General features: G+C 41.7%; 2 protein-coding genes across 2 annotated transcripts in view; both read left to right on the top strand.

Moving 5' to 3' along the window:
* lrit3b (leucine-rich repeat, immunoglobulin-like and transmembrane domains 3b) overlaps positions 1-7,628 on the top strand; it is a gene marked incomplete at its 5' end in the record, with an annotated part of 28,270 nt that extends 20,642 nt beyond the window's left edge. Inside the window, 3 exons of the mRNA XM_082515999.1 lie at positions 2,288-2,581; positions 2,663-2,722; positions 6,936-7,628. Of these exons, the coding sequence (XP_082372125.1) occupies positions 2,288-2,581; positions 2,663-2,722; positions 6,936-7,294 (713 nt within the window). The 3' untranslated portion in view covers positions 7,295-7,628. The remainder of the gene's footprint in view (positions 1-2,287; positions 2,582-2,662; positions 2,723-6,935) is intronic.
* A 2,468-nt stretch (positions 7,629-10,096) lies between these two features.
* Positions 10,097-26,301, top strand: part of enpep (glutamyl aminopeptidase) — a 45,521-nt gene continuing 29,316 nt past the window's right edge. Inside the window, exons 1-4 of the mRNA XM_082515729.1 lie at positions 10,097-11,367; positions 12,545-12,686; positions 13,593-13,727; positions 13,838-13,958. Of these exons, the coding sequence (XP_082371855.1) occupies positions 10,730-11,367; positions 12,545-12,686; positions 13,593-13,727; positions 13,838-13,958 (1,036 nt within the window). The 5' untranslated portion in view covers positions 10,097-10,729. The remainder of the gene's footprint in view (positions 11,368-12,544; positions 12,687-13,592; positions 13,728-13,837; positions 13,959-26,301) is intronic.

The raw sequence follows: 26,301 nt of genomic DNA, 5'->3' as shown, positions 1-26,301 counted from the left end.
CCGATTTCCAAACTTCCTTTTTTGGCTAAAATTCTAGAGAAAATTGTGCTTTTGCAACTACAGGCCTATCTAGATGTGAATAGCATCACTGATAAATTCCAGTCTGGGTTCAAACACGTCATAGTATGGAAACGGAATTGTTGAGAGTCTTCAATGACCTTTTAATTGCTGATTCAGGGCGCTCAGCGGTTTTAGTTTTATTTGATTTGTCCTCAGCGTTTGATTTAGTGGACCACAATATCCTTTTAACGAGGCTAGAGCACATGGTAGGCATTAAGGGTAGTGCTCTTAGTTGGTTACCTTTCTGAAGTTGGACGTACCTTTCTGAAAGGTCCGTCGCTGCTACGATGGGAAGTTACTCTTCCTCTGTTGCCCCCTTTTCCTGTGGTGTGGCCCAAGGGTCTGTGTTGGGCCCTATGTTGTTTTCTTTGTATTTGTTACCTCTAGGTCGCATCCAGTGTTGGGGAGTAACGGAATACATGTACCGCCATTACGTATTTAAAATACAAAATATGAGTAACTGTATTCCGTTACAGTTACCGTTTAAAAAGGTGGTATTCAGAATACAGTTACTTTGTTGAAATAAATGGATTACACTGCGGTACTTTCCTGTTTCATATTGTCGCGGGTCAGGACTGTTTGGTTTTGTTTGACAGCTACGTTCTGTTGTTCCAGGCGGAAGCGTTACGGTTGCCATGGTTACAGGGCGACGCTCTCTCTCTCTCTCTGCGACTGTGTGTTTCCTGGGTGAGAGAACGCCTTTTCGTTGTTGTTGTTGTGCTAAGCTAACAGGCAGAATGCTACAAGCATAGCTCTAAAGAATGTAGCATCATGGGCAGTGTAGTCCGTGTTGCAGGGAGAATGGACTGCCATACACGTTATGGGTCTGTGAGCGCGAGGAGGGAGAAAAAGGGGAGTGGAAAGGTACGAGCAGTCATCGAGCAAAAACGGGAGCTGGAAGCATGTAAATATAATAATAACCACTGCAGCCAAGAAGAGAGCCTGACGAGCCCAGTTGTAAGTAAGCTATTAAGACTCGACTGTACACCGTGTTCGTGTTTTCCTCCAAAAACAATAAGTTCCGTTGGAGCAGCCTTTCAACGCCTCTCTCTGTCTCTCGCCAGAAAAGTTGACCCACACAACAAAGTAAAGCTATTTTTCGGCTACGAGCCGACAGGGACCCCGCCGTATTAGTCAGAGGTCCCTTTACTACAGTTTGGAGTCACGGAGCTTCAGTAATAGTAATAAATCACACAGCAATAGTACATTCACGTTGTTGTAAAAATCATGATAATATATTAAGTAATCCAAAGTATTCAGAATACGTTACTCTCATTGAGTAACGTAACGGAATACGTTACAGAATACATTTTGGGGCATGTATTCTGTATTCTGTAACGGAATACATTTTAAAAGTAACCTTCCCAACACTGGTCGCATCTTTGAAAAATATCAAATTTCCTTTCACTGTTACGCAGATGATATTCATATTTACTTTCATCTGACTGAGGATGTCTTACCGTCACTACACTGATTTTTGATTGTAAGAGAGAAGTTAAGGATTGCTTATTGAGTAACGCACTCATTTCAAATGAAAAGTAAATGGAAATTGTTTTTTTCGACAGCCATATTCCTAGGGGCCAACTAACAGGCTCACTTGGGCTGTTTGCTACCTTTCTTTCTGACACTGCAAGCGACCTGGGTGTTCTCTTAGACAGTTCTTTTAAACTCGATAAACAAGTCTCCGCTGTAGTTAAATCTGGCTTTTTACCAATTACACCAAATTGCCAAGGCCAAGCCTTACATGCCCTGTAAGGATCTTGAGAAACGTATCTATGCCTTTATTACCTCTAGATTAAACTACTGTAACTCTCTCTATTTTGGCCTCCAATCTACCCTTCTCCGCAGGCTGCAGCTTGTTCAAAATGCGGCGGCACGCCTCTTAACTGGAACTGGCAGGTTTGACTGGCAGGTTTGATTGATCACCCCTATCCTCGCTGACCTGCATTGGCTTCCCATCAAATACCGTATTGATTTTAAAATACTATTACTTACCTTTAAAATTATAAATAACATTGCTCCCAGCTATCTTGTTGAACTTCTCAGCTTGTACACTCCTAGTAGAGCATTGAGATCAACGGGCCAATTGCCCTTAGTACAACCTAGGGCACGGTTGAAGACCAGGTTTCCCTTGATCTCAGTAGGACTAACCTGGTTAAATGAAGGTTAAATAAACAATAACAAATGACATTAAATGTGAATAAGTTAAACTGTCTTGGATACCCAGGTCTCCATGACAATCCCTGGTTGTGTGACTGCCAGATCTCCATGCTGATGTCTTTGTCCATGACCCTGGGGAGTACTGTAGTTCTTATGGACCAGTTGCTGATGTGCAGTAAGTCTCTGAGTCAGTCAGAGTTGCTGCAGACCCAAGCTGAGCTGTCCCGCTGTATGAGGCCTTCAGTCCAGCCTGCGGCCACCAGGGTAATTTCCCCAATGGGCAGCAATGTAATCCTACGTTGTGACGCCACTGGCTACCCAACGCCAACACTGACTTGGATTAAAACTTCAACCTACACAAGTAAGCTGGCTCGGGTGTCAAGTAATGTCACTAACATTTGAGAATTAGTTGAGTCATGCTGTGATTTGTTTTTCTGTACAGATTGTTGCCAACAAGACAACCTTGACAACTCTGAACAGCTGCCTAGGATTTTGGAGAGTTGTAAGTGCAGGTGCTTTGTCGCTTCTAATAAACATTTTTATTTCATACAGTGATTCAGATTGTCTTACTACTTAAAGTACTGTATCTGTATTTGCGTCCATAACGGAGAAGGTATTTAAAGTATTTAGAACTGAAGTGCAGTGAACACTTCAGTTTCTGTAGGTAGGCTGTTTCATTGTTCTGACCAGTTTTTAAGATAAGATAAGATAAGATAAGATAAGATAAGATAACCTTTATTAGTCCCACACGTGGGAAATTTGTTTTGTCACAGCAGGAAGTGGACAGTGCAAAAGTTATGAGGCAAAAATTAGAATACAATAAGAATAAATACAGTACACAACTGTACAGAATACAATAAAATAAAATACTATATACAGTAGAATAAAATAAAATAAATATACAATAAGATAAAAATAGAATACAAATACAAATACTATATACAACTGAGTAAAAATACAACGATGACAGAAAGGATTATTGCACTTAGTATTATTACATATGTATGGATGTGTGTGCTTGATCAGTTAAAGTCTTTATTATGGAGTCTGACAGCAGTGGGGAGGAAAGACCCTTATCCCTTGGTTCCCTAACTCCATGGTTGCAATAGTTTTGAACAACTGACAGTTAATACCGGAGTCAGAGGACATTAATGCATGTGAGACTCAGCACTGCGATGCACTAAATTTAAAGATTGGGAATTTTAAGTGGATCATTACTGATGAATTTAAAATGTCAATATTATGGCCTTTATTACTTTTTTATTTATTCACTGCAGAAAGTAATCTTGTACACTACTTTACTACAGCACTGGAAATATTATGATTACTACCACTAATAATTAATATCAAAAGTAATAGTAGAAGTAGCAATGGAGTTTACTCTGCAGCATCACCTGATATGCAGATCAGTTAACTCATAAAAGCCAAAGTCCCTGTTTTAATAGGAAGACGTGCACAATGTACATTATTATCATAAAGCTGAGAGCAGAGCTGTCATAGTCTGACTCAGAGTTTCTGTGTTTGGACTTTTTAAATTCATATTTGTCAAATATTTGAACCTACGTAGTTTTTGGCTCTCCTCATAGTTGTAATGAGTAGTAGATATCATGATGAATTTAGTCAAAAAACATGTTACAAGATGTTACTAGCCTGTTAGCCTGACCCCAGATGAAAGCCATGAAAGCACTCCCTGTCTCATAACATAGACATCCAAAAACTCACTGACACGGCCAAAAGATAAAGTTTTTGAAATACTTTAAACACTGTGACGTCGGACCCCAACACTTGCACACACACACCGTGGGTGTGGTGACCAGAGATGGGCAGTAACGCGTTACAGTAACACGTTACTGTAATCCGATTACTTTTTCAAGTAACAAGTAAAGTAAGGGATTACTATTGCAAAATCGGTAATTAGATTGCAGTTACTTTCCCGTAGGAACGCTGCGTTACTGCGTTACTAAAACCGTGATTTCTTTGCGAGAATGTCTCATGACAGTGACGTAAGCGAGTGCGACGTTCATGACAACAGCTGTGTGCAGATCAACAATGGATCACATATCGAGTGTGGGAGAGAGTATGAGCGTGCAGCGTTTAAAGCGTGGAAGTACTGACCTTATTTTGAGTTTGACTCCGTAAAAAGTGACAAAAACATTAGTGTCCGCTGTGCGTGGGAAGAAAACTTCTTTTTACAGCGAAAAAAACCCCTAAACTTCCAACAAGCACCGAGTAGCTACGACGTAATGGGAAACTCACAGAGAAACTCGTGGATTCTTCCACTGACCGCGGCACACCTGCACCAGGGTAAACCTCCGCCTACCCCACTCCTGCTTTACAGGTGAAAATAGAGCAACAGGACCGCTGAGTCTTTGACTTTATTTATTTTCTGCTGTGTTTTACTTGCATCTATTTGAAAGACTGAGTGTAAACACAAAAAATATTTTATTTTATGAGCTGGAATGTGCAGAAAATAGGTTTAAATATTAAACTAATTTCTTCAAGTCAGAGAATGTTGCAGATAATTAAATGTTTGCTTGATGCATAAAGTTAAAAGATTAAAACTAATAAAACAAGTTTTAAAAAGAGACTTTTCCATTTGATTACATTTTGTATGATGGATTATGCAGAAAAAGTAGAATTGGGCTGAAAGATCTATCGCTTTATCACCTCTTCAGGTTGTAAATCGTGTTTTTAAAAAGTAACTAAGTAACTAATTACTTTTGAAAATAAGTAATCAGTAAAGTAACAGGATTACTTTTTTGGGGGAAGTAATCAGTAATTAGTTACTGATTAGTTTTTTCAAGTAACTTGACCAACACTGATTATGTCTGGACATGTAAGTGTTGTTTTTTTCTTTGTTTGTTAGCTTAGTGCATCAGTCTACATCCTTTGAAAAAGCAAATGAAAAAGCTAAAAAAGTCCAAACACAGATTATCAGTCTTTGGTCTCAGGTGCGCTGTGTTTAGTTTTGCTTCTCTCGTCTTGCTTTCCTGATGAGTTTCAGCTGTGTTTCCAGATGTTTCCTCTCTGCCCCAATCACCTTTCCGACTGGCCCGAGGGTGTGCCTCAAAGTCTCCCCTGTCTCCCGACTCCTATTTCTAACCTCTTTTTCTTGACTTCAATAAAAACATCACTGAGGTCAAGGAAATGCGGGTAGGAGAATTGGACTGGAGCATGGATCAGCCTGACACTAGTATCTCCTTAGTGTGAAAAGTACTGTTTAATTTAATCTGTGGACTCCCAGGGCCAGATGTTCAGGCCGTGTTTCTTGAACATCACAAGAACTAGAGGAAGGACAACTTACTCTGTCTGCATGGGGTTGTTATATAGTTTCTCCCCTTCTCCCTCCTCCCTCTCTTTCTCCCTCCAGTCATTGTTGATATGCAGTCAACCAATGTCCAGCCTCTCTCTGAGTTTTCACCTACTTTAACTAAGGAGGAGGTTACTTCATTAAAATCACATCATTTCATTTTCTCCTTTTTTATGTTGTACTTTCACACGATTTATCAGTAACTCCATCACATATGAATATAGTTTTCATGTTTCATGCAGTTTATGCTATTTTACCTCAGCAGGATTTATCATAAGTTCAGTCACATGACTACCATAACTCTTTGACAGCTAACGACTTCAACGAATGTTGGAGGCAGAAGTAAGTTCAGGGCTTTTTACTTCGTTGTTAGTCCAATGGTTGACATCTTTTCCCCCATGAAACTAAAAACAGACATAAAGTAAATATTACAAAATGTCTTTTCCTTAACTTATACTTCTAGGTTATAAACTATAAAATAAACAATAAAATACTATACGACAGCATAACAAGCAAGCTACAAACAAAATAACTGTACCATAGTAACAACAGCGGTTCAGTAGTGATCACAATACAACTTAGTGAGTTTGGCTCCTTTGATGAGAAACATAGCGGATGGAACAAACTTGTTTCTAAACAAATCTCTGTGACAGAGATGTGACAAATTGACTCAGGATAATTAATATTATATAGAAACACAATGAAATGTACAATGAGTACAGTTATGCATTACCAATAGTAGTGATTGAAATAATCTCCCGTTCGAGATGATCTTCATGTTGTGTAAGAACATGGATGGATGATTATTTGGTGGCGATGGGTTTCTGCTACAGCAAAGCATTTTTAATAATATGAAAAATTCCTATTTTCTAAAGCTAAAGTTGGATCAGATTCACAGGATCGGGCTCTGTTGTAACCCTCGGAGGCACTTGCAAGAGAATATTCACTAGAAATGAGCTGAGCTATGTGGCTATTGTGAGCCGGATTGACTGCATCAGAAGTACAGGAGACTTTGGCCACACAGACATAATATTTTCTTACTCACCACTCATCCATCACAGAAGCACAAGTGCAAGCACCCAGAACAGGACTTCCATTGAGAGAGCTACAGATGGAATGCACAATGAAAACAGCCCAGAGGTGCATGAGAAAATAATTTTGAACATGAGATGGGCCAAATTTTAATCAAGTGAAACTTTTGATTTTATAAGCTCATTCCTAAAGTTTTTAACTACATCTTGTTTTAATGTGTAACTCCAAAGTTTCTTTGGGTCTCTGGTTTGTTAGGGACTCAGGAGTGCCCAGGCCTGTAAGACTTCCTTTGTAAGGTACTCTTTTAAGTTAAAAGCAAAAAGCTAAATGTAGGGTGCCGAGAGCTAAGATTGTACAACTCTCTCTGTTCCAGTTATGCAGGAATCTCCGCGGGTGGGGGTCCGCTGGTCGATTATCAGCCTGAACGGGTTATCATACAAGGATGCTGGTGAATATCGCTGCCAAGCCCGGAACATGGCAGGAATTTCTGAAGCCCTGATTAAACTGAAAGTCATGGGAATCACAAAACTACCCCATCTTCCAAAGAAGTCCAGAAAGATTTCCTCCAAATCCCCATCAAAGTACAGGAAACCATACCAGATCTCAGCTATCACCAACGTCCCCTCAGTGAAGGATAATCAGATACTATCAAGTATCACACCATTTTCCAGTAACCAGGCCAAGAAACCTCAAAGCCTCGTGACTTTTTTGGAGCACGTCAGAAAATACTAAATGAAATCAGCAGATGCAAAGAGACAGGAACATGATATAGATCTAGTCTGTGGCTACCTGACCATTGTAATTTGATTTACTGTTGCTGAAGTTTCTCAGTGTTTGTTACAGAGCGGAGGTCATGGCGGTGGGAAAATAAAGGAAATAAACGTTTGTTAAAGCTCTAGTGTTGCAGCAGTTAATGTGAATTACTCGCTAAATAAAAACATAAGACAAAAATGTGCGTGTTGTTTCTGTGATGCAGTCTGCATGTTTGTGAAAAAAAGTTTTATTCAGTTCAAATTTCAAAATGTGCCTGTTTGTGTTCTTGGCAATAAATCTTATACAGGTGAAAAGCCCGTTTATTCCCTTTAAATGGTGCCACATTTATAAGGAAAATGCATTTGTGAGTTGAGCAGCAGAGTTAAGTTTGTGGGATGCACCCATCAAAAACTTCACAAAGCTTCCCTGCAGTGTCAAACACCTTATTCTGCTATTGACTCTTGTTTTGAGCTTTTGGTACCCCAGGCGCTGACAACCAGGTGCCTGATTTGTACCAGATTAGCAGCATATGTGAGCATGGACCCTGCTGCAGTGGTCAGTTTTGTCTTCTCCAAGCAAGACATCTTTGACTGAAAACGCTAGGGCCCATGTCATGGGGCGAATTCAACCTGGCATGCTTCAAAACCAAGATGCAGCATGATGGGGCATGCCAGAGAAGGGCTGGAAAGTGGGCTCCCACCATGTTTTCTTTACCCTGTCAGCACTTAGGAACCATAGGCAGTCTTCTACAGAGTCGCAGTCAAAGTTTGCAGGACAATATGGCCAATGGGTCTCTACCCAGAGAACTTGGAGAAGACTGCATACAGCCAATCTCCGGTCTCATAGGGCTGCCAGGAGGCCCTGACTGCTCTTCACAGTCAGGCCTGTTTGTGCTGGTGTCGGCAACAAATGCATTAGAACCTGAACATGTGGAAGAAGACAGAGAGAACTCTATGTTGACTTCTAGCGTCAAAAACCTTGAGACAGGCTTTTGTGTTTTTTACCAAAGTATCTCTATGTTTTGCTGTAAAATGCAGCACAGGTTTCCTTTGAACACGAGTCAGGCGACAGACTTGTAGCCATCAGTTTAGCTGTTCTCATCATCAGAAACCATGTTGTCATTTTGGCAGTATGCTTATTATTGTATTGATGACTGGCAATCATGGCGTCAGCCTGTACCTGTACAGTGCATCAACAGCCACCCACTGAAGCATTTTAATCTAATCTCTCTCAGCCTTCTTCACTCATGCAGCTCCATATCACACCTTTTACTTCACTGTCTGCACTATAAGCTCATTGTGATAATCCTGGTGAGGGTCATGGTAAAACATGCTGTACCTGAGCCCAACAGATTTATGTCTGTGAAAAATAAGACACAGGTTCATGGCGTCTCATAAACGTCATGAAAGAATCATGACTTTAGACGGTGATTAAAATTTTGAGTGACAGTGATTGTTGTCTCTTATGCAGATCCTATGCACAGTTCAAGGATAAGGGAGCCATTACATTTACGACTGTCTTATCTGTATGATATAACAGGGCCAATAAATCCACAAAATGCTCACTGTCACATGAGCTGTTTGTTAAACGTTTTTTTACACTTTAACTACAGTAGAAACAAAACTTACTACATAACGTCCTGGTGTCAACACCTTCTATAAAACACTTACATAAATATAATAAGTACATGCTTTCACAAAGATCACAAGTGCTCACTGAAGTCACCTATGGGAGGTTTTGGAAGGTCATGAAATACATAATCAAAAGACCAGAGAAAGTAGAGACTTTCTTTACTTAAGTAGAAACACAGGTTAAAAACTCGTCCAGTAAAAGTTGCAGTAATGAAGCAACTTTTTTTTACTGCCCAGTATAAAACTACACGGTACTTTCATGCAACATTTGAATAAGATAAAGTTTAGCAGGATGTTTCACAATATGAAATCCAATAATGACATCGCATGTAAGCTTTAAATTAGCGGTTTATCAAACATCACTTTAAATCGAACCGCTCTTCTTCCTCTCCGGTCCTGTCCTTATCTTTCTCCTGATCTCTGAGTGAAGTTAACTCTCTTAAAGTGATAGAAACACTAAATAGAAAACTCAGTTCATACTCCCTCCTCTTCTATAGAGGTAGCTATAGAAGACGGACACCTGCTCTCCTTCCGACCCACTTCAACCCCTGAGTATAAACACTATGGATGATACTGTTGAACCTAAAATAACTAGCCTGCTTTCAACATGTAAGAAGCAGAAAGTACGGATATTTGTGTAAAGATGGAGGGAGTAAAAGTAAAGTTGCTAGAAAAATAAATACTCAAGTAAAGCACAGATACCTGAAATTTCTACTTAAGTACAGCAAATACAGCAAGTATTTGTAAGTTTTTACTTTCCAAAAGACACATTGGTTGAGGCTATTCAGCCTACCAGATTTGTGTGTGTGTGTGTGTGAATGGACAACTGCCCACTTCAAAATGTCTATCTACTACCACTATAAACTATAGTACTATATACTACAAACTATAACAAACAAACGTAACACTTACTGTAGTTCCAGTGCACACTTTGTACTGGCTATTTCTCTGGGTGTGTTCCTAATATTAGGAATTTGTGCATGAACACCCTTACATATCCTAGACTTAGCTGTAGTTGATTTCAATGAAAATTCTACACCGTGATTAGTTTTCCAGTCAAAACATCATCTGTGTGGACAGAAATGATAGAAATTGATATTTCAGTAATGTCTTTTCCAGAGTTCACAGAACTGAGCAGGGGAAGAATATTTGTGGAAATTCTACCGTGGCTCAGTTCAATAAAACCATTGTTTTGGCTTCACATACGTCTCTGTTGCAATCACTGTTTTGACCAAAGACCACATGCTGACTCATGTCCAGATCATAGAGTGTTTCTGCAGTGTGTGCACTGTAAGAAGACAGACTGTGCTGCGCTGAAGCCGCTTTGAAATTTGACTCTGATGCTTCAAATTCAAACCAGACAACACTTTGACATGCACAGTGGTTCACATGTTAGATGTAGGCGTCATGTGTATTGTTTAGTTTCACGCGAGAACAACACGTTCAGTTTTGCAGCTTAGCATAGTTGATAAAAAAAGAACTTTAGCTGCTGATTTACAGGAAGATTGTAGATGTTTAACAGGAGGTGTGCTGAAAGCTCAAAGGACAGATTAAATCCTTCCGATTTCTGGCCGTCTGAAAGATTGATACTCTTCACTTCTCATTTTTCTCTCCACCCCTCAGCACCACAGAGGCAAGCCTTGATTCAGTTCACACAGCTAATTCAGCAGCCAAAGCCTGCAGCTCTGACCTCTGGTCAGCTAAACACTTTACCTTTAGAAAGCTGTGTTTTGTTTTTTGGGGTTTTTTTTTGTCAGGTGGACTTTTCATTTTGGGAGTTACCATGGTTGACAGCTTGAACATGGAGAAGCCAGAGAAGCGTTACTTTATTCGACGCAAGCATGCAGTCATCATCTGCATAACAGTGGTGTTGTGCTGTTTGGCAGTGGGCCTCGGGGTGGGTCTCTCTCGATCAAACAACACCACTCCTGCTGCCACCACCACACCAGCCCCCACAGCGGGGCCTACCCAGCCCCCTTCACCTGGCAGAGGGCCCTGCCTGCCTTCCACTGACTCCAGTGGGGACTGGAGGAATTTCCGCTTACCTGACTATGTGAATCCCGTCCACTACAATCTGCACCTGGAGCCGAACTTAGAGGATGACACCTACACAGGCACTGTTGATATCCAGCTTGAAGTAACCAAGCCCACCCGTCATCTCTGGCTCCACATCAGGGAGACATTTGTCAGTACCTTGCCAAGGTTGAAGGTGCTGAGTAGCCAAGGAGGACAGAGGGAAGTGGCAGTGAAAAGCTGCTTTGAATACAAAGCTCAGCAGTATGTGGTGGTGGAGGCCACAGAGGAGCTGCCTGTCCTGGACACAGGGGAGGTATACACCCTCAGTCTAGACTTCCAGGGTTGGCTCAATGGCTCTTTGGTGGGATTCTACAGAGTTACCTACATGGAGAATGGAATCACCAAGTAAGTCATGTGATTCAGTTCTGTCACAAACATACACAAACATCTTTATTAATCAAGAATTAGAAAAGAACAGAGCAAGAAGGCGTAAGACATATGAAATAGTTGCATCTTTCAAGAAAATTCAGAGTCACCTTACAGTCTTTTCTGGAGGTATTAATAGGTGTTAAATAACTGTGGACATTCTATGCAATAGTTCATAAGTTGCAAATGTTGAAATGTTGGAATAAAACAAGTAATATTTTGTGTAAAACTTGTCTTCTGAGAAGCAACCAAGAGCAGGTTTATGATGGTTGTAAAAATTGGTGTTATCTGGTTTTATCTTGGATAAAAACCAGAGTCGTTGGTTGTGGCTCAGGAGGAACAGCAAGTCTTCTACTAACTGTTTCTTTCCTGGATCCTTAAGCAACACAGATATCGTCCACATGACTGCGGCTGTGGTCAGTGGATGTGGATAATTAATGGATCCTGCCCTCTGCATCACTCATTGGACATGGAGCTGAAAACTTTCTCTGACATCTGTTTCAGATTTGCTATCACAAGAACAGATACAGAATATCTTTACCACTGTATACCAAAACATCATTTTAGACTTAGTCTAGTCATCCTATCATATTTCACTTTACATACATATTTACTGATGACTTTACTTGTATTTCTTATGTAGCTGAGCTCCTTCTTTGGTGGAATTTCTACACTAAAGAGGTCCAGGTCATTTTGTTCTATGACATATTTTATTGAGGTAGATTGTAGACTGTAACGTGGCTTAAATATTTAAAAAAAAGGTAAAAACTATCAATAGAAGACTTTTTATAATTCACCAGCTATTTGGTCTTTACTTCTTCAGAGTCACTACATTATGTGGGATTTAAACAGATGTACGTTTTGGTTATGCGTCCTACTTTAAATGGAAAACCCCTGTAGTCTCCTAGTACTGCTGGGATTGGCATCTGGTACTTTTGTTTTCATTAGCTTGTATAGAACTAACTGAACAAAATAACTGAAAGATGTTATTAATCAAATATGACTGTTCTAAACTTAACTCTTTAGTTTAAATTGTCACATATTATTAGTTTTCAAAGTAAAATTTGCTGAAAAAGATTGTAGAACATTTGGTTTCAAACAATCTCCAATAATAAAGTTACATTTTCCAATAATCTGTCCTCGATTTGAACACCAGAAAGATTGCAGCTACGGATCACGAGCCAACGGATGCCCGGAAGTCTTTTCCCTGTTTTGATGAACCTAACAAGAAAGCCACCTACACCATCTCAATAACTCATGATGTTAATTACAACGTGCTGTCCAACATGCCAGTAGAGGTAAGTCAGCATGTGTGTTTACCATCACAATACACTTTATGTGCTGTATTTAAATTGGAAACAATTGGTATTTGTGTAAAAGTACAGTGAGTAAAAGTCGCAGAAAAAGTATACATGCCTGAAAATGCAAAACAGTCAGTGGTGAATTTAGGTAATCTCAGTTTCACTGAACGCGCTCCTGTGATTGGCTGGCACATCATGGAAATGTTGGGGGTTGTTGTCCAGCGTTACATTTATCTTGGACAATATCAGCCTGATGGATGTTGTCCCAGCATGCAACAGCATCCACACTCGCCACAAATGACTCATAGAAAATCCTAAGCATTGTCCAACAGATGTTGAAAGACCTCAGCTGCCTTGTGAAATAGAGACAGCTCTGGCCCTAACTGTAGAGTTCATTAGTAGTCGAGCATGAACAGAGGAAAACTGATTTTTTTAAAAAGTCGCAATGATTTACTGTAATTTGATACATTTTTAACGATATTTACCAATTTTCCAGTAGATTTCTATGCATTTTAGTATTTTCAAGGTCAACAACTGTTTTGGTGTTAGGCACTTTACATGCCAGTTGTTTAATAGGGAGGAAACAAGAAAATCCTCTCACTTAAGCTAGCTGTGTCTTCATGCATTATCATCCTTTGCACCCATTAGCATAACATCGTCTATCTTAGCATGTGATAAAAAAATTCAGTTGGTGTGGTGGTGAGTGACATTTTTTACCATCTAACTGAGTGTAGTGTAAACCTTGTATGTACACCTGTCACAGATGACAGTTACACAGTCAAGGTCAGGTTTATCAGTTCCTGCAACAGGACGATCTCATCTCAAAGCACAACAGTTGAGATGGTGCTCTTCTTGTGATAATAGGGCAGAAAATCCAAATAAATTTTTGCTGTCTATCTCCAGGGCTCCCCTCAGCAACTACTAGGCAATAAAATCAAAACCACCTTTCAGAAGTCTGTTCCAATGAGCACCTATTTGGTATGTTTTGCTGTGCACCAGTTTGCCTATGTAGAGAGAACTTCAGCCAGAGGAATTCCCGTGAGTTTACATTTATATGCCACTATTGCAGAGTATTGATAAGATTCATTAATTCACACTGTTGGATTTATACTGTCACACACTTTTTTGTATTTTTCATTCTTTTGCAGTTGAAAATCTGGGCCCAGCCAAGTCAGATCAGCACAGCTTTGTATGCAGTAAATGTAACCAAGCTCATTTTTGACTATTTTGAGGAATATTTCAACATGACATACTCCATCTCAAAATTGGGTAAATGGAACACTAACCAACTTCTGTGATATGAAACAAAAAACAACAACAAAAAAATCTGCCTCTGAGCCCAAGGCGGGTGGTATGTGTGTTAGCCTAAAGCTCGGGACCTCTGACGGGCTGGGGAGTTTGAGGGTTCTGCATATCACTTAGGTATTTCTTGGACTGCACTCTTCTGGGCAGAGACCTGTGATATGTGCTTAGAATCTGCTGCAATAACTCTTCCAGTGCAAGGGTTACAGCTCCTAATAATCCCGGGACCACTTTGGATATATCCTTCCACATAGATTTGGTGCTTGGGGCCTGTTCTTATGCTGCCATCCTCTTCCTCTGTCCCTCGATAGTGTAAACCCATGATGTCTTGACATGATTGGCAGATGCTTATTATTCCATCTGGGTATCTAATGACTGATAGGGTGTATGTATTGATGGTTTGGATCTTATCAATACTGTTCTGGCTTCTCAGCTCCCTTCTTGCGTTATTTGGCTGTTATTGACCTTCGTGCCTTTTTATCATGGTTCCTGTTGACCTGTGGAATACCTAGGTACTTGTATACAGTGGGTAAAATGAGGATTGAACATGTCACTAGTGTTATAAGAAAATATATTTCTAAAGGTGCTATTCATATGAAATTCTCACCAGTCCGTAAAAACCCATCCAATCTAGACAAAGAAATCAAGCCATAGATGTTCACAAATAAAGTATGATAAAGAGAAACGACACAAGGAAAAAGCATTGAGATGTATTTATTACTTAATTTAATAACTTTTGTTGATGATGATGGCTTCAAAACACCTCGTATATGGAGAAACTAGCTGCATGCATTGCTCAGATGTAATTTTGTCCTATTCATTCACACAAACAGTTTTCAAATCCTGAAGGTTCCACCGTCTATGTACTCTGAGATTTAGTTCATATCATAGATTTTTACTTGGATTCGGGTCAGGTCATTAGCTGGGTCATGCTAGCAGCTTTCTTTTCTTTCTCTGAAACCAACTAACACAGGGGTCGGCAACCTGCGGCTCTTTAGTCCTTATACTGCGGCTCTGCGTGGTTTGGGAAAATAAATTAGAAGTATTTAGCTGAAGTGTATTTTATTTATATTAGTTCTTTTTAGGGCCCGAGCACCGAGAGTGCGAAGGCCCTATTGTATCTGCTCCGTTTCTTATTATTAGGGCCCGAGCACTGACAGTGCGAAGGCCCTATTGTAATTGCTCTGTTTATTAGGGCCCGAGCACTGAGAGTGCGAAGGCCCTATTGTATCTGCTCCGTTTCTTATTATTATTATTATTATTATTATTCACCCCAAACAAGGGCTTTTTTGAGGGCCTAAACATGCTCAAAAACTCATGAAATTTTGCACACATGCCAGGTCTGGTGAAAAATTTTGTATTTTAATGGTTTTACATATGAGCACTGGGAAATGGCTCTAGAGCGCCACCTATGCCTTGTTAAATGCAGCCCTACGACCACATCGTTTGAGCTACATGTATGAAATTTGGCACACATGTGTATCATGCCAAGACGAACAAAAAAGTCAGTGGGCCCATTGACGCAAACCCAACAGGAAGTCCGCCATTTGGAAGAGAAGGTGACATTTTGGCTCTAATTTTGCCATTTCCATGCCTCGAACTTTAACGAACTCCTCCTTGGGATTTGGGCGTATAAGCTTCAAATTTGGACAGTGTCAACTACACCCTTGTGCCATGTTAAATTGCGGAGCTTTTGAGTTTTCACAATACTATGAGGCCGTGGCGCCATGGCGAATTTCGATGACTCGCCATGAAAATCTTATTGCCTCTCATTTTGTCATACATTTTCTGACCTTGACCAAAGTGAACACATATGATAAGGCTCCACCCCTGAACATATTTCAACTGCCATATTTGACATAAGGGCCAGCGCCACCTAGTGGGAACAGGAAATGTCATGTTTTACACTTTGGGGTACAGTATTGTGATGGGTGACATCTGCAGCCTCAAATTTCTCCAGGAAAGCCTTAAGGAGTTGGTCTTGGGGTACAGTGAAAACTGTGAGTTTTCGCGAAAGGGTGTGACCCCAGCAGCATGGCGAACTTTGATGTCTCGCCATGAAGAAACAAATTAGTATAACTCAATGAAATCCAGTCTGATCAGTACCAGACTTTACAGGCATGATGTCAGACCCGCCCTGAACAGATTGATGTGCCCATTGTCGGGAATACGGACAGCGCCACCTAGTGGCAACAGGACATGTCATGTCTTACACTTTGTTGTACTGATTTTCACAGGTTCATCGTGGCCACCTCAAAAGCGGTGAATATCACCATCAGTCCCTCGTGATGCTTCAGTGCAAAAATTGTGACTTTAAACTGAACGGCGCACCCTGGTGGCAACGCGGTCCACCATGAAAGATGAAGTGGCTTTTGAGGGGCTTGGAAAGTCTATAGAGGCTTGAAATTTGGCACACACCTCCAATGTGATGAAGGCTTTGTTGTCATGTGATCATTTTCATTGAATAGCGCGAAATGGCTCCACAGCGCCCCCTACAATATTTCAAAACATCAGCCCTTGCTCTGTGTTTTATCTATGAGTCTGAAACCTGGTAAGCTTATGGAAGATATTAAGATGTACAAAAAAGTCTCTTGGAGCAATATCCCAAATCCAACAGGAAGTCAGCCATTTTAAAATTAATGTGTAATTTTGGCGACATTTTCCCCTCTTTTCAGGCACCGTACTTTGACGAACTCCTCCAAGGGATTTCATCAGATTGGACCGATCTGAAGTTTGTGGAATCTAAAGACCTTTGTGATGTTAAATTGCGAAGCTTTTTACGTTCAGGGAAAAGGGGTGGTTATGGCGGCACTTAGAGTTTGAATCACTCGCCAAAAAGCAGTAATCTGCTGTCACTCAAAAACACAATATCCAATCTCTCCCAAAGGTCGCAGGCGTGATGAGACTCGAGCTCGGAAATGTTTGTTATGCCATTTGTACATAATGGTTAGAGCGCCACCTAGTGGGACGACTAACTAATCATGATTGAATCAGATGAATTGTTAGCTGGTGGTTAAATGCATGAATTCCATCAATGTGACATCAGATCGGAGGTGCTGGTTTTAGGTGTTGGGCGTGGCTCGACGTGCTGGGGGTGCGAGGGCCCTCATAACGCTGCTTGCAGCTTTAATTATTATTATTATTATTATTCACCCCAAACAAGGGCCTTTTTGAGGGCCTAAACATGCTCAAAAACTCATGAAATTTTGCACACATGCCAGGTCTGGTGAAAAATTTTGTATTTTAATGGTTTTACATATGAGCACTGGGAAATGGCTCTACAGCGCCACCTATGCCTTGTTAAATGCAGCCCTACGACCACATCGTTTGAGCTACATGTATGAAATTTGGCACACATGTGTATCATGCCAAGACGAACAAAAAAGTCTGGGGGCCCATTGACGCAAACCCAACAGGAAGTCCGCCATTTGGAAGAGAAGGTGACATTTTGGCTCTAATTTTGCCATTTCCATGCCTCGAACTTTTGCGAACTCCTCCTTGGGGTTTCATTTCATAACCTTCAAATTTGGACAGTGTCAACTACACCCTTGTGCCATGTTAAATTGCGGAGCTTTTGAGTTTTCACAATACTATGAGGCCGTGGCGCCATGGCGAATTTCGATGACTCGCCATGAAAATCTTATTGCCTCTCATTTTGTCATACATTTTCTGACCTTGACCAAAGTGAACACATATGATAAGGCTCCACCCCTGAACATATTTCAACTGCCATATTTGACATCAAGGACAGCGCCACCTAGTGGGAACAGGAAATGTCATGTTTTACACTTTGGGGTACAGTATAGTGATGGGTGACATCTGCAGCCTCAAATTTCTCCAGGAAAGCCTTAAGGAGTTGGTCTTGGGTTACAGTGAAAACTGTGAGTTTTGGCGAAAGGGTGTGACCCCAGCAGCATGGCGAACTTTGATGTCACGCCATGAAGAAACAAATTAGTATAACTCAATGAAATCCAGTCTGATTAGTACCAGACTTTACAGGCATGATGTCACACCCGCCCTGAACAGATTGATGTGCCCATTGTCAGGAATATGAAGAGCGCCACCTAGTGGGAACAGGAAATGTCATGTCTTACACTTTGTTGTACTGATTTTCACAGGTTCATAGTGGCCACCTCAAAAGCGGTGAATATCACCATCAGTCCTTGATGATGCTTTAGTGCAAAAATTGTGACTTTAAACTGAACGGCGCACCCTGGTGGCAACGCTGTTCAACATGAAAGATGAAGTTACTTTTGAGGGGCTTGCAAAGTTTATAGAGGCTTTAAACTTGGCCCACGTCTCCAATGTGATGAAGGCTTTGTTGTTATGTAACCATTTTCCTTGAATAGCGCAAAATGGCTCCACAGCGCCCCCTACAAAATCCCAAAATATCAGCCCCTACTCTGTGTTTTATCTATGAGTCTGAAACTTGGTAAGCTTATGGAAGATCTTAAGATGTACAAAAAAGTCTCTTGGAGCAATATCCCAAATCCAACAGGAAGTCAGCCATTTTAAAGTTAATGTGTAATTTTGGCGACATTTTCCCATCTTTTCAGGCACCGTACTTTGACGAACTCCTCCAAGGGATTTCATCAGATTGGACCGATCTGCAGTTTGTGGAATCTAAAGACCTTTGTGATGTTAAATTGCGAAGCTTTTTACGTCCAGGGAAACGGGGTGGTTATGGCGGCACTTAGAGTTTGAATCACTCGCCAAAAAGCAGTAATCTGCTGTCACTCAAAAACACAATGTCCAATCTCTCCCAAACGTCTCAGGTGTGATGAGACTCGAGCTTGGAAGTGTTTGTTATGCCATTTGTACATAATGGTTAGAGCGCCACCTAGTGGAACGACTAACTAATCATGAATGAATGAGTTGAAATGTTAGCTGGTGGTTAAATGCATGAATTCCATCAATGTGACATCAGATCGGAGGTGCTGGTTTTAGGTGTTGGGCGTGGCTCGACGCGCCGGGGGTGCGAGGGCCCTCATAACGCTGCTTGCAGCTTTAATTATTATTATTATTATTATTATTATTATTATTTCGGCAAATGAATTGGCCGTTTGAGGGCCTAAACATGCTCGAAAACTCATGAAATTTTGCACACGCGTCAGGTCTGGTGAAAATTTACGTATTTTAATGTTCTCAGACATGGCCAGGGAAAATTAGCTCAGTAGCGCCACCTAGAAAAATGAAAAACGCGAGCCCCCGGTATGGGTATGACCTACATGTTTGAAAGTCGGTACACCTATATAACGTTCAGAGTCGAACAAAAAAGTCTATTATGGCAATGTCCTAAACCCAACAGGAAGTCCGTTATTTTGGATTGAAGGTGACATTTTGGGTCTGATTTTACCGTTTCCATGCCTTGTACTTTAACGAACTCCTCCTTGGGATTTGGTCCTATAAACTTCAAATTTGGACAGTGTCAACTACACCCTTGTGCCATGTTAAATTGCGGAGCTTTTGAGTTTTCACAATACTATGAGGCCGTGGCGCCATGGCGAATTTCGATGACTCGCCATGAAAATCTTATTGCCTCTCATTCTGTCATACATGTTCCGATCTGGACCAAACAGCACACATATGATAAGGCTCCAGCCCTGAACATATTTCAACTGCCATATTTGACATCAAGGACAGCGCCACCTAGTGGGAACAGGAAATGTCATGTTTTACACTTTGGGGTACAGTATAGTGATGGGTGACACCTGCAGCCTCAAATTTCTCCAGGAAAGCCTTAAGGAGTTGGTCTTGGGTTACAGTGAAAACTGTGAGTTTTCGCGAAAGGGTGTGACCCCAGCAGCATGGCGAACTTTGATGTCACGCCATGAAGAAACAAATTAGTATAACTCAATGAAATCCAGTCTGATCAGTACCAGACTTTACAGGCATGATGTCAGACCCGCCCTGAACAGATTGATGTGCCCATTGTCAGGAATATGAAGAGCGCCACCTAGTGGGAACAGGAAATGTCATGTCTTACACTTTGTTGTACTGATTTTCACAGGTACATTGTGGACACCTCAAAAGCGGTGAATATCAACATCAGTCCTTCATGATGCTGCAGTGCGAATATTGTGACTTTATAGTGAACGGCGCACCCTGGTGGCAACGCTGTTCACCATGAAAGATGAAGTTACTTTTGAGGGTTTTGGCAAGTTTATAGAGGCTTTAAATTTGGCCCACACCTCCAATGTGATGAAGGCTTTTTTTGTTATGTGACCATTTTCCTTGAATAGCGCAAAATGGCTCCACAGCGCCCCCTACGAAATTTCAAAACCACAGCCCCAGCTCTGTGTTTTATGTATGAATCTGAAACCTGGTAAGCTTATAGGAGATATCAAGATGTACAAAAAAGTCTCTTGGAGCAATATCCCAAATCCAACAGGAAGTCAGCCATTTTAAAATTAATGTGCAATTTTGGCAACATTTTCCCCTCTTTTCAGGCACCGTGCTTTGACGTACTCCTCCAAGGGATTTCATCAGATTGATGCAATCTCCTGTGTGTGGAATCTTAAGACCTTTGTGATGTTAAATTGCGAAGCTTTTTACATTCAGGGAAACGGGGTGGTCATGGCGGAACTTAGAATTGAATCACTCGCCAAAAAGCAGTAATCTGCTGTCACTCAAAAACACAATGTCCAATCTCTCCCAAAGGTCATAGGCGTGATGAGACTCGAGCTCGGAAATGTTTGTTATGCCATTTGTGCATAAGGGTTAGAGCGCCACCTAGTGGAACGACTAACTAATCATGAATGAATGAGTTGAAATGTTAGCTGGTGGTTAAATGCATGAATTCCATCAATGTGACATGAGATCGGACGTGCTGGTTTTAGGTGTTGGGCGTGGCTCGACGCGCCGGGGGTGCGAGGGCCCTCATAACGCTGCTTGCAGCTTTAATTATTATTATTATTATTATTATTATTATTATTATTCACCCCAAACAAGGGCCTTTTTGAGGGCCTAAACATGCTCAAAAACTCATGAAATTTTGCACACATGCCAGGTCTGGTGAAAAATTTTGTATTTTAATGGTTTTACATATGAGCACTGGGAAATGGCTCTACAGCGCCACCTATGCCTTGTTAAATGCAGCCCTACGACCACATCGTTTGAGCTACATGTATGAAATTTGGCACACATGTGTATCATGCCAAGACGAACAAAAAAGTCTGTGGGCCCATTGACGCAAACCCAACAGGAAGTCCGCCATTTGGAAGAGAAGGTGACATTTTGGCTCTAATTTTGCCATTTCCATGCCTCGAACTTTTTCGAACTCCTCCTTGGGATTTGGGCGTATAAGCTTCAAATTTGGACAGTGTCAACTACACCCTTGTGCCATGTTAAATTGCGGAGCTTTTGAGTTTTCACAATACTATGAGGCCGTGGCGCCATGGCGAATTTCGATGACTCGCCATGAAAATCTTATTGCCTCTCATTTTGTCATACATTTTCTGACCTTGACCAAAGTGAACACATATGATAAGGCTCCACCCCTGAACATATTTCAACTGCCATATTTGACACCAGGGACAGCGCCACCTAGTGGGAACAGGAAATGTCATGTTTTACACTTTGGGGTACAGTATTGTGATGGGTGACATCTGCAGCCTCAAATTTCTCCAGGAAAGCCTTAAGGAGTTGGTCTTGGGTTACAGTGAAAACTGTGACTTTTCACGAAAGGGTGTGACCCCAGCAGCATGGCGAACTTTGATGTCACGCCATGAAGAAACAAATTAGTATAACTCAATGAAATCCAGTCTGATCAGTACCAGACTTTACAGGCATGATGTCAGACCCGCCCTGAACAGATTGATATGCCCATTGTCGGAAATACGGACAGCGCCACCTAGTGGCAACAGGAAATGTCATGGCTTTAACTTTGTTGTACTGATTTTCACAGGTTGATCGTGGCCACCTCAAAAGCGGTGAATATCACCATCAGTCCCTCGTGATGCTTCAGTGCAAAAATTGTGACTTTAAACTGAACGGCGCACCCTGGTGGCAACGCGGTTCATCATGAAAGATGAAGTGGCTTTTGAGGGGCTTGGAAAGTTTATAGAGGCTTGAAATTTGGCACACACCTCCAAATGGATGAAGGCATTGTTGTTATGTAGCCATCTTCCTTGAATAGCGCAAAATGGCTCCACAGCGCCCCCTACAATATTTCAAAACATCAGCCCCTGCTCTGTGTTTCATCTATGAGTCTGACACTTGGTAAGCTTGTGTAAGATATCAAGATGTACAAAAAAGTCTCTTGGAGCAATATCCCAAATCCAACAGGAAGTCAGCCATTTTAAAATTAATGTGTAATTTTGATGACATTTTCCCCTCTTTTCAGGCCTCATACTTTGACGAACTCCTCCAAGGGATTTAATCATATTGAAGCATTCTTCAGTGTGTGGAATCTAAAGACCTTTGTGATGTTAAATTGCGAAGCTTTTTCCGTTCAGGGAAACGGGGTGGTCATGGCGGCACGTAGAGTTTCAATCACTCGCAAAAAGCAGTAATCTGCTGTCACTAAAAAACACAATGTCCAATCTCTCCCAAAGGTCGCAGGTGTGATGAGACTCGAGCTTGGAAATGTTTGTTATGCTATTTGTCAATAATGGTTAGAGCGCCACCTAGTGGCATGACTATAATCCTGGTTGAATAAGATGAAATGTTAGCTGGTGATTAAAAGCATGAAATCCATCAATGTGACATCACATCGGACGTGCCGGTTTGAGGTGTTGGCAGTGGCTCGACGTGCCGGGGGTGCGAGGGCCCTCATAACGCTGCTTGCAGCTTTAATTTAACTTGTAGTTCTAAATTGTTAGATTATTGTGATATTGAAATATAAAAAATACAATTATATTCTATTATTTCTTCATCGCTCAAAATAAGCGTCACACAAGCCGGTGTACCCGCCGAAACGCCGTGCATTTATCGAGACTTTCAACCCCAGGTAGGCCAGTTATGGATCTTCGGATCCACATTATGTCAGCGGCTGTTCTTCACTGTGAACTATGTTAAAAACAAACACCGCTCAGAGGTTCAGGAGCAGAAGTCCCATTGTAAACATATCACGGCAGACCCGACGATGTTTGCATGACAATGTTTCTTTATAGGCCACTTTTCACACACGGTTGTTGTACACATACCGCCGGCTGTAGCTTTTCAGCTCACAGCCCGACACACACCAACACAACAGCAGAGAGAGCACAGACTTTAAGGCGTTGTTAGATGTCTGTCTTTGTGATGTTGACTGGTTCTTGTTCTGGGAGGTTGTTGTGGTCTGCTGTCCACTAGCCACTTGGTGTTGGTGTCGTGTGTTGCCGTCTGTTTTCGGGGATATTCTTACAGAATTGTTCTGTTTGAGCTCTGTGTGAGTCAGCCCTCATAACATTCTTCCCTTGTAGTTGAGAGTATACCTCGGATGGATCTTTGGAGAACAGGCAATTTATTCTGTTGGCCAATGTTTCCTTGCTGTATCTCTTTAGCCTACTGGCCAGAGCTGTGAGACTTTTATCAGAAACTCAGCTGGAATAATAATATGGCAACAGGAGGAGACAGATGCCACTGATGGCAAGACATGAAAACGCCCTACAGTGCACAGAGGGTTCCACTTGAAGCTTAACACCCTAAGGCTCCATGTGGAAAGAGGAAGGGTGAGAATTAGTGAGCATGCAAGCCACAATCCAGGATGAAATATGGGGCATACAGAGGTCAGAGTTTGAGGAAAAACACACACATACCAGCCTCCAGTGGGAGAGAGGGAGATTTTTTTAAATTTGTTTTAACTGTCTCTCTGTGTTTTTTTTTTTTTTTTTAATACAAATCCCCCTCTCGCCCCTGCTGGGTTTTTTATAACATCTCGGATGTTGCTCCTGGGATCTGCTGGGGCCACTCGCCTAGCTTGGGGGTCACTGCACCGAGCGCTCTGTGTACCACTGGGACCGCTGTTACCTTCACGCTCCACATCTTCTCGAGTTCTTCTCTGAGCCGTTGGTATTTCTCCAGCTTCTTGTGTTCCTTCTTTCTGATGTTGCTGTCATTTTGTATTGCTACGTCGATCACTACGGCCGTCTTCTTCTGTTTGTCTAACACCACAATGTCTGGTTGGTTAGCCACCACCATTTTGTCCGTCTGTATCTGGAAGTCCCACAGGATCATACCACAGTCATTCTCCACCACCCTTGGGGGCGTCTAGCATTTTGACCTCAGGACTTCCAGTCCATACTCGGCACAGATGTTTCTGTATACTACGTATACTACTATGTCTTTCCTAGTGTGATGGACCTCAGCTTCTATGGATCTTGTGCTCAGAGCTTGTTCCTGTGCTGCCATGATTAGTGCTTCTGTGCTGTCTTTCAGTCCAGCTTTGTCCAGCCACTGGTAGGATTTCTCGATGTCAGCCACTTCCTCTATTCGCCAGTGGTACATACCGTGCAGGGGCCTGTCCTTCCATGATGGTTCCTCTTCTTGCTCCTTTTTCTTGGGTTTCTGCTGCCTGAGATATCCACTGGGCATGTGGTCATTTGTGGCCATCTTTCTTATGTACTTGTTATTATCCCGCAGGGTACCTGAACACAGGCAGGGCGTAGGTATTGATAGCCCAGATCTACCGTTCAGTAAGCTATCACGCCCATGATCGGATTCCCTGCTGGGATAATAAGCTGGCCAAAGAAGGAGACGGAAGCCACTGACATCAAGACCAGGAAGCTCCTGACCATGCATGGAGGGTTTCACCCCAAGTCCAGCACCCGAGGCTGTACTCAGGCAGCAGAAACCCAAATAAGAGGAGGAAGAGGAGGAACCATCATGGAAGGCAGATAGAGGAAGTGGCTGACATCCAGAAAGCCTACCAGTGGCTGGACAAAGCTGGACTGAAAGACAGCACCGAGGCACTAATCATGGCAGCACAGGAACAAGCTCTGAGCACAGATCCTGCTGTGATAGGCTGGGGTTTATCACAGCAGGCAAGACCCCAGGTGCAGGCTGTGTAACGATGCCCCAGAGACAATCCAGCACATCACAGCAGGGTGCAAGATGCTAGCAGGCAGGGCATACATGGAACGCCATAACCAAGTGGCCGGCATAGTGTAAGGCAAGGCAAGGCAAGGCAAGTTTATTTGTATAGCACAATTCAACAACAAGGTGATTCAAAGTGCTTTACAGAGACATTAGAAACAAGAACAAATAAAAAGCATGATTTAAAATTGAATAAAACAAGCAAATAAACTAACTAACTAATTAACAAACAAACAAACAACAGTATATAAAATCAAAACAGATAAAATCAGAACAGTAGATAAAATCAGTAGTTAAATGTAAGTTTTGAAATTTAAGCTTAAAGTGTGGATTTGGTGCTTTATTCAAATGCAGCTGAGAACAGGTGAGTCTTCAACCTGGATTTAAATAAACTGAGTGTTTCAGCTGATCTGAGGCTTTCTGGGAGTTTGTTCCAGATATAAGGAGCATAAAAGCTGAATGCAGCTTCTCCGTGTCTGGTTCTGACTCTGGGAACTGATAAAAGACCGGATCCAGATGACCTGAGGGATCTGGAAGGTTCATACTGGGTCAGGAGGTCACTGATGTATTTTGGTCCTAAACCATTCAGAGCTTTATAGACCAGCATCAGAACTTTAAAGTCTATCCTCTGACGGACAGGCAGCCAGTGTAAAGACCTCAGAGCTGGACTGATGTGGTCCACTGTTTTGGTCTTAGTGAGGACTCGAGCAGCAGAGTTCTGAATGAGCTGTAGTTGTCTGACTGATTTTTTAGGTAGACCTGTAAAGATGCTGTTACAGTAATCAAGCCTACTAAAGATGAATGCATGGACTAGTTTTTCCAGGTCCTGTTGAGACATCAGATCTTTTATCCTTGATATATTCTTGAGGTGATAGTAAGCTGACTTTGTTATTGTCTTAATGTGTTTTTCTAAGTTTAGGTCTGCATCCATCACTACACCCAAATTTCTCGCCTGGTTTGTGGTTTTTAGATGTATAGATTGACGTTCTCTGGTGACCTGTAATCGTTTTTCTTTGGCGCCAAAGACTATTACCTCAGTTTTGTTTTTGTTTAGCTGGAGAAAATTGTGGCACAACCAGTCATTGATTTCCTCAATGCATTTACCAAGAGCATGCACAGGGCCTCGGTCTCCTGGTGACATTGTGATATATATTTGTGTGTCATCTGCATAGCTGTGATAGTTTATTTTGTTGTTGTTTATAATCTGTGCCAGTGGGAGCATGTAGATGTTAAACAGAAGGGGTCCCAAGATGGAACCTTGGGGAACTCCACATGTGATACTTGTCTGCTCAGA

This window comes from Aulonocara stuartgranti (assembly GCF_965226115.1).
Source record: "Aulonocara stuartgranti genome assembly, chromosome: 19".
Lineage (NCBI taxonomy): Eukaryota > Metazoa > Chordata > Actinopteri > Cichliformes > Cichlidae > Aulonocara > Aulonocara stuartgranti.
The sequence above is the reverse complement of the archived record's forward strand: the minus strand, read 5'-3'. Positions and strand labels throughout refer to the sequence as shown.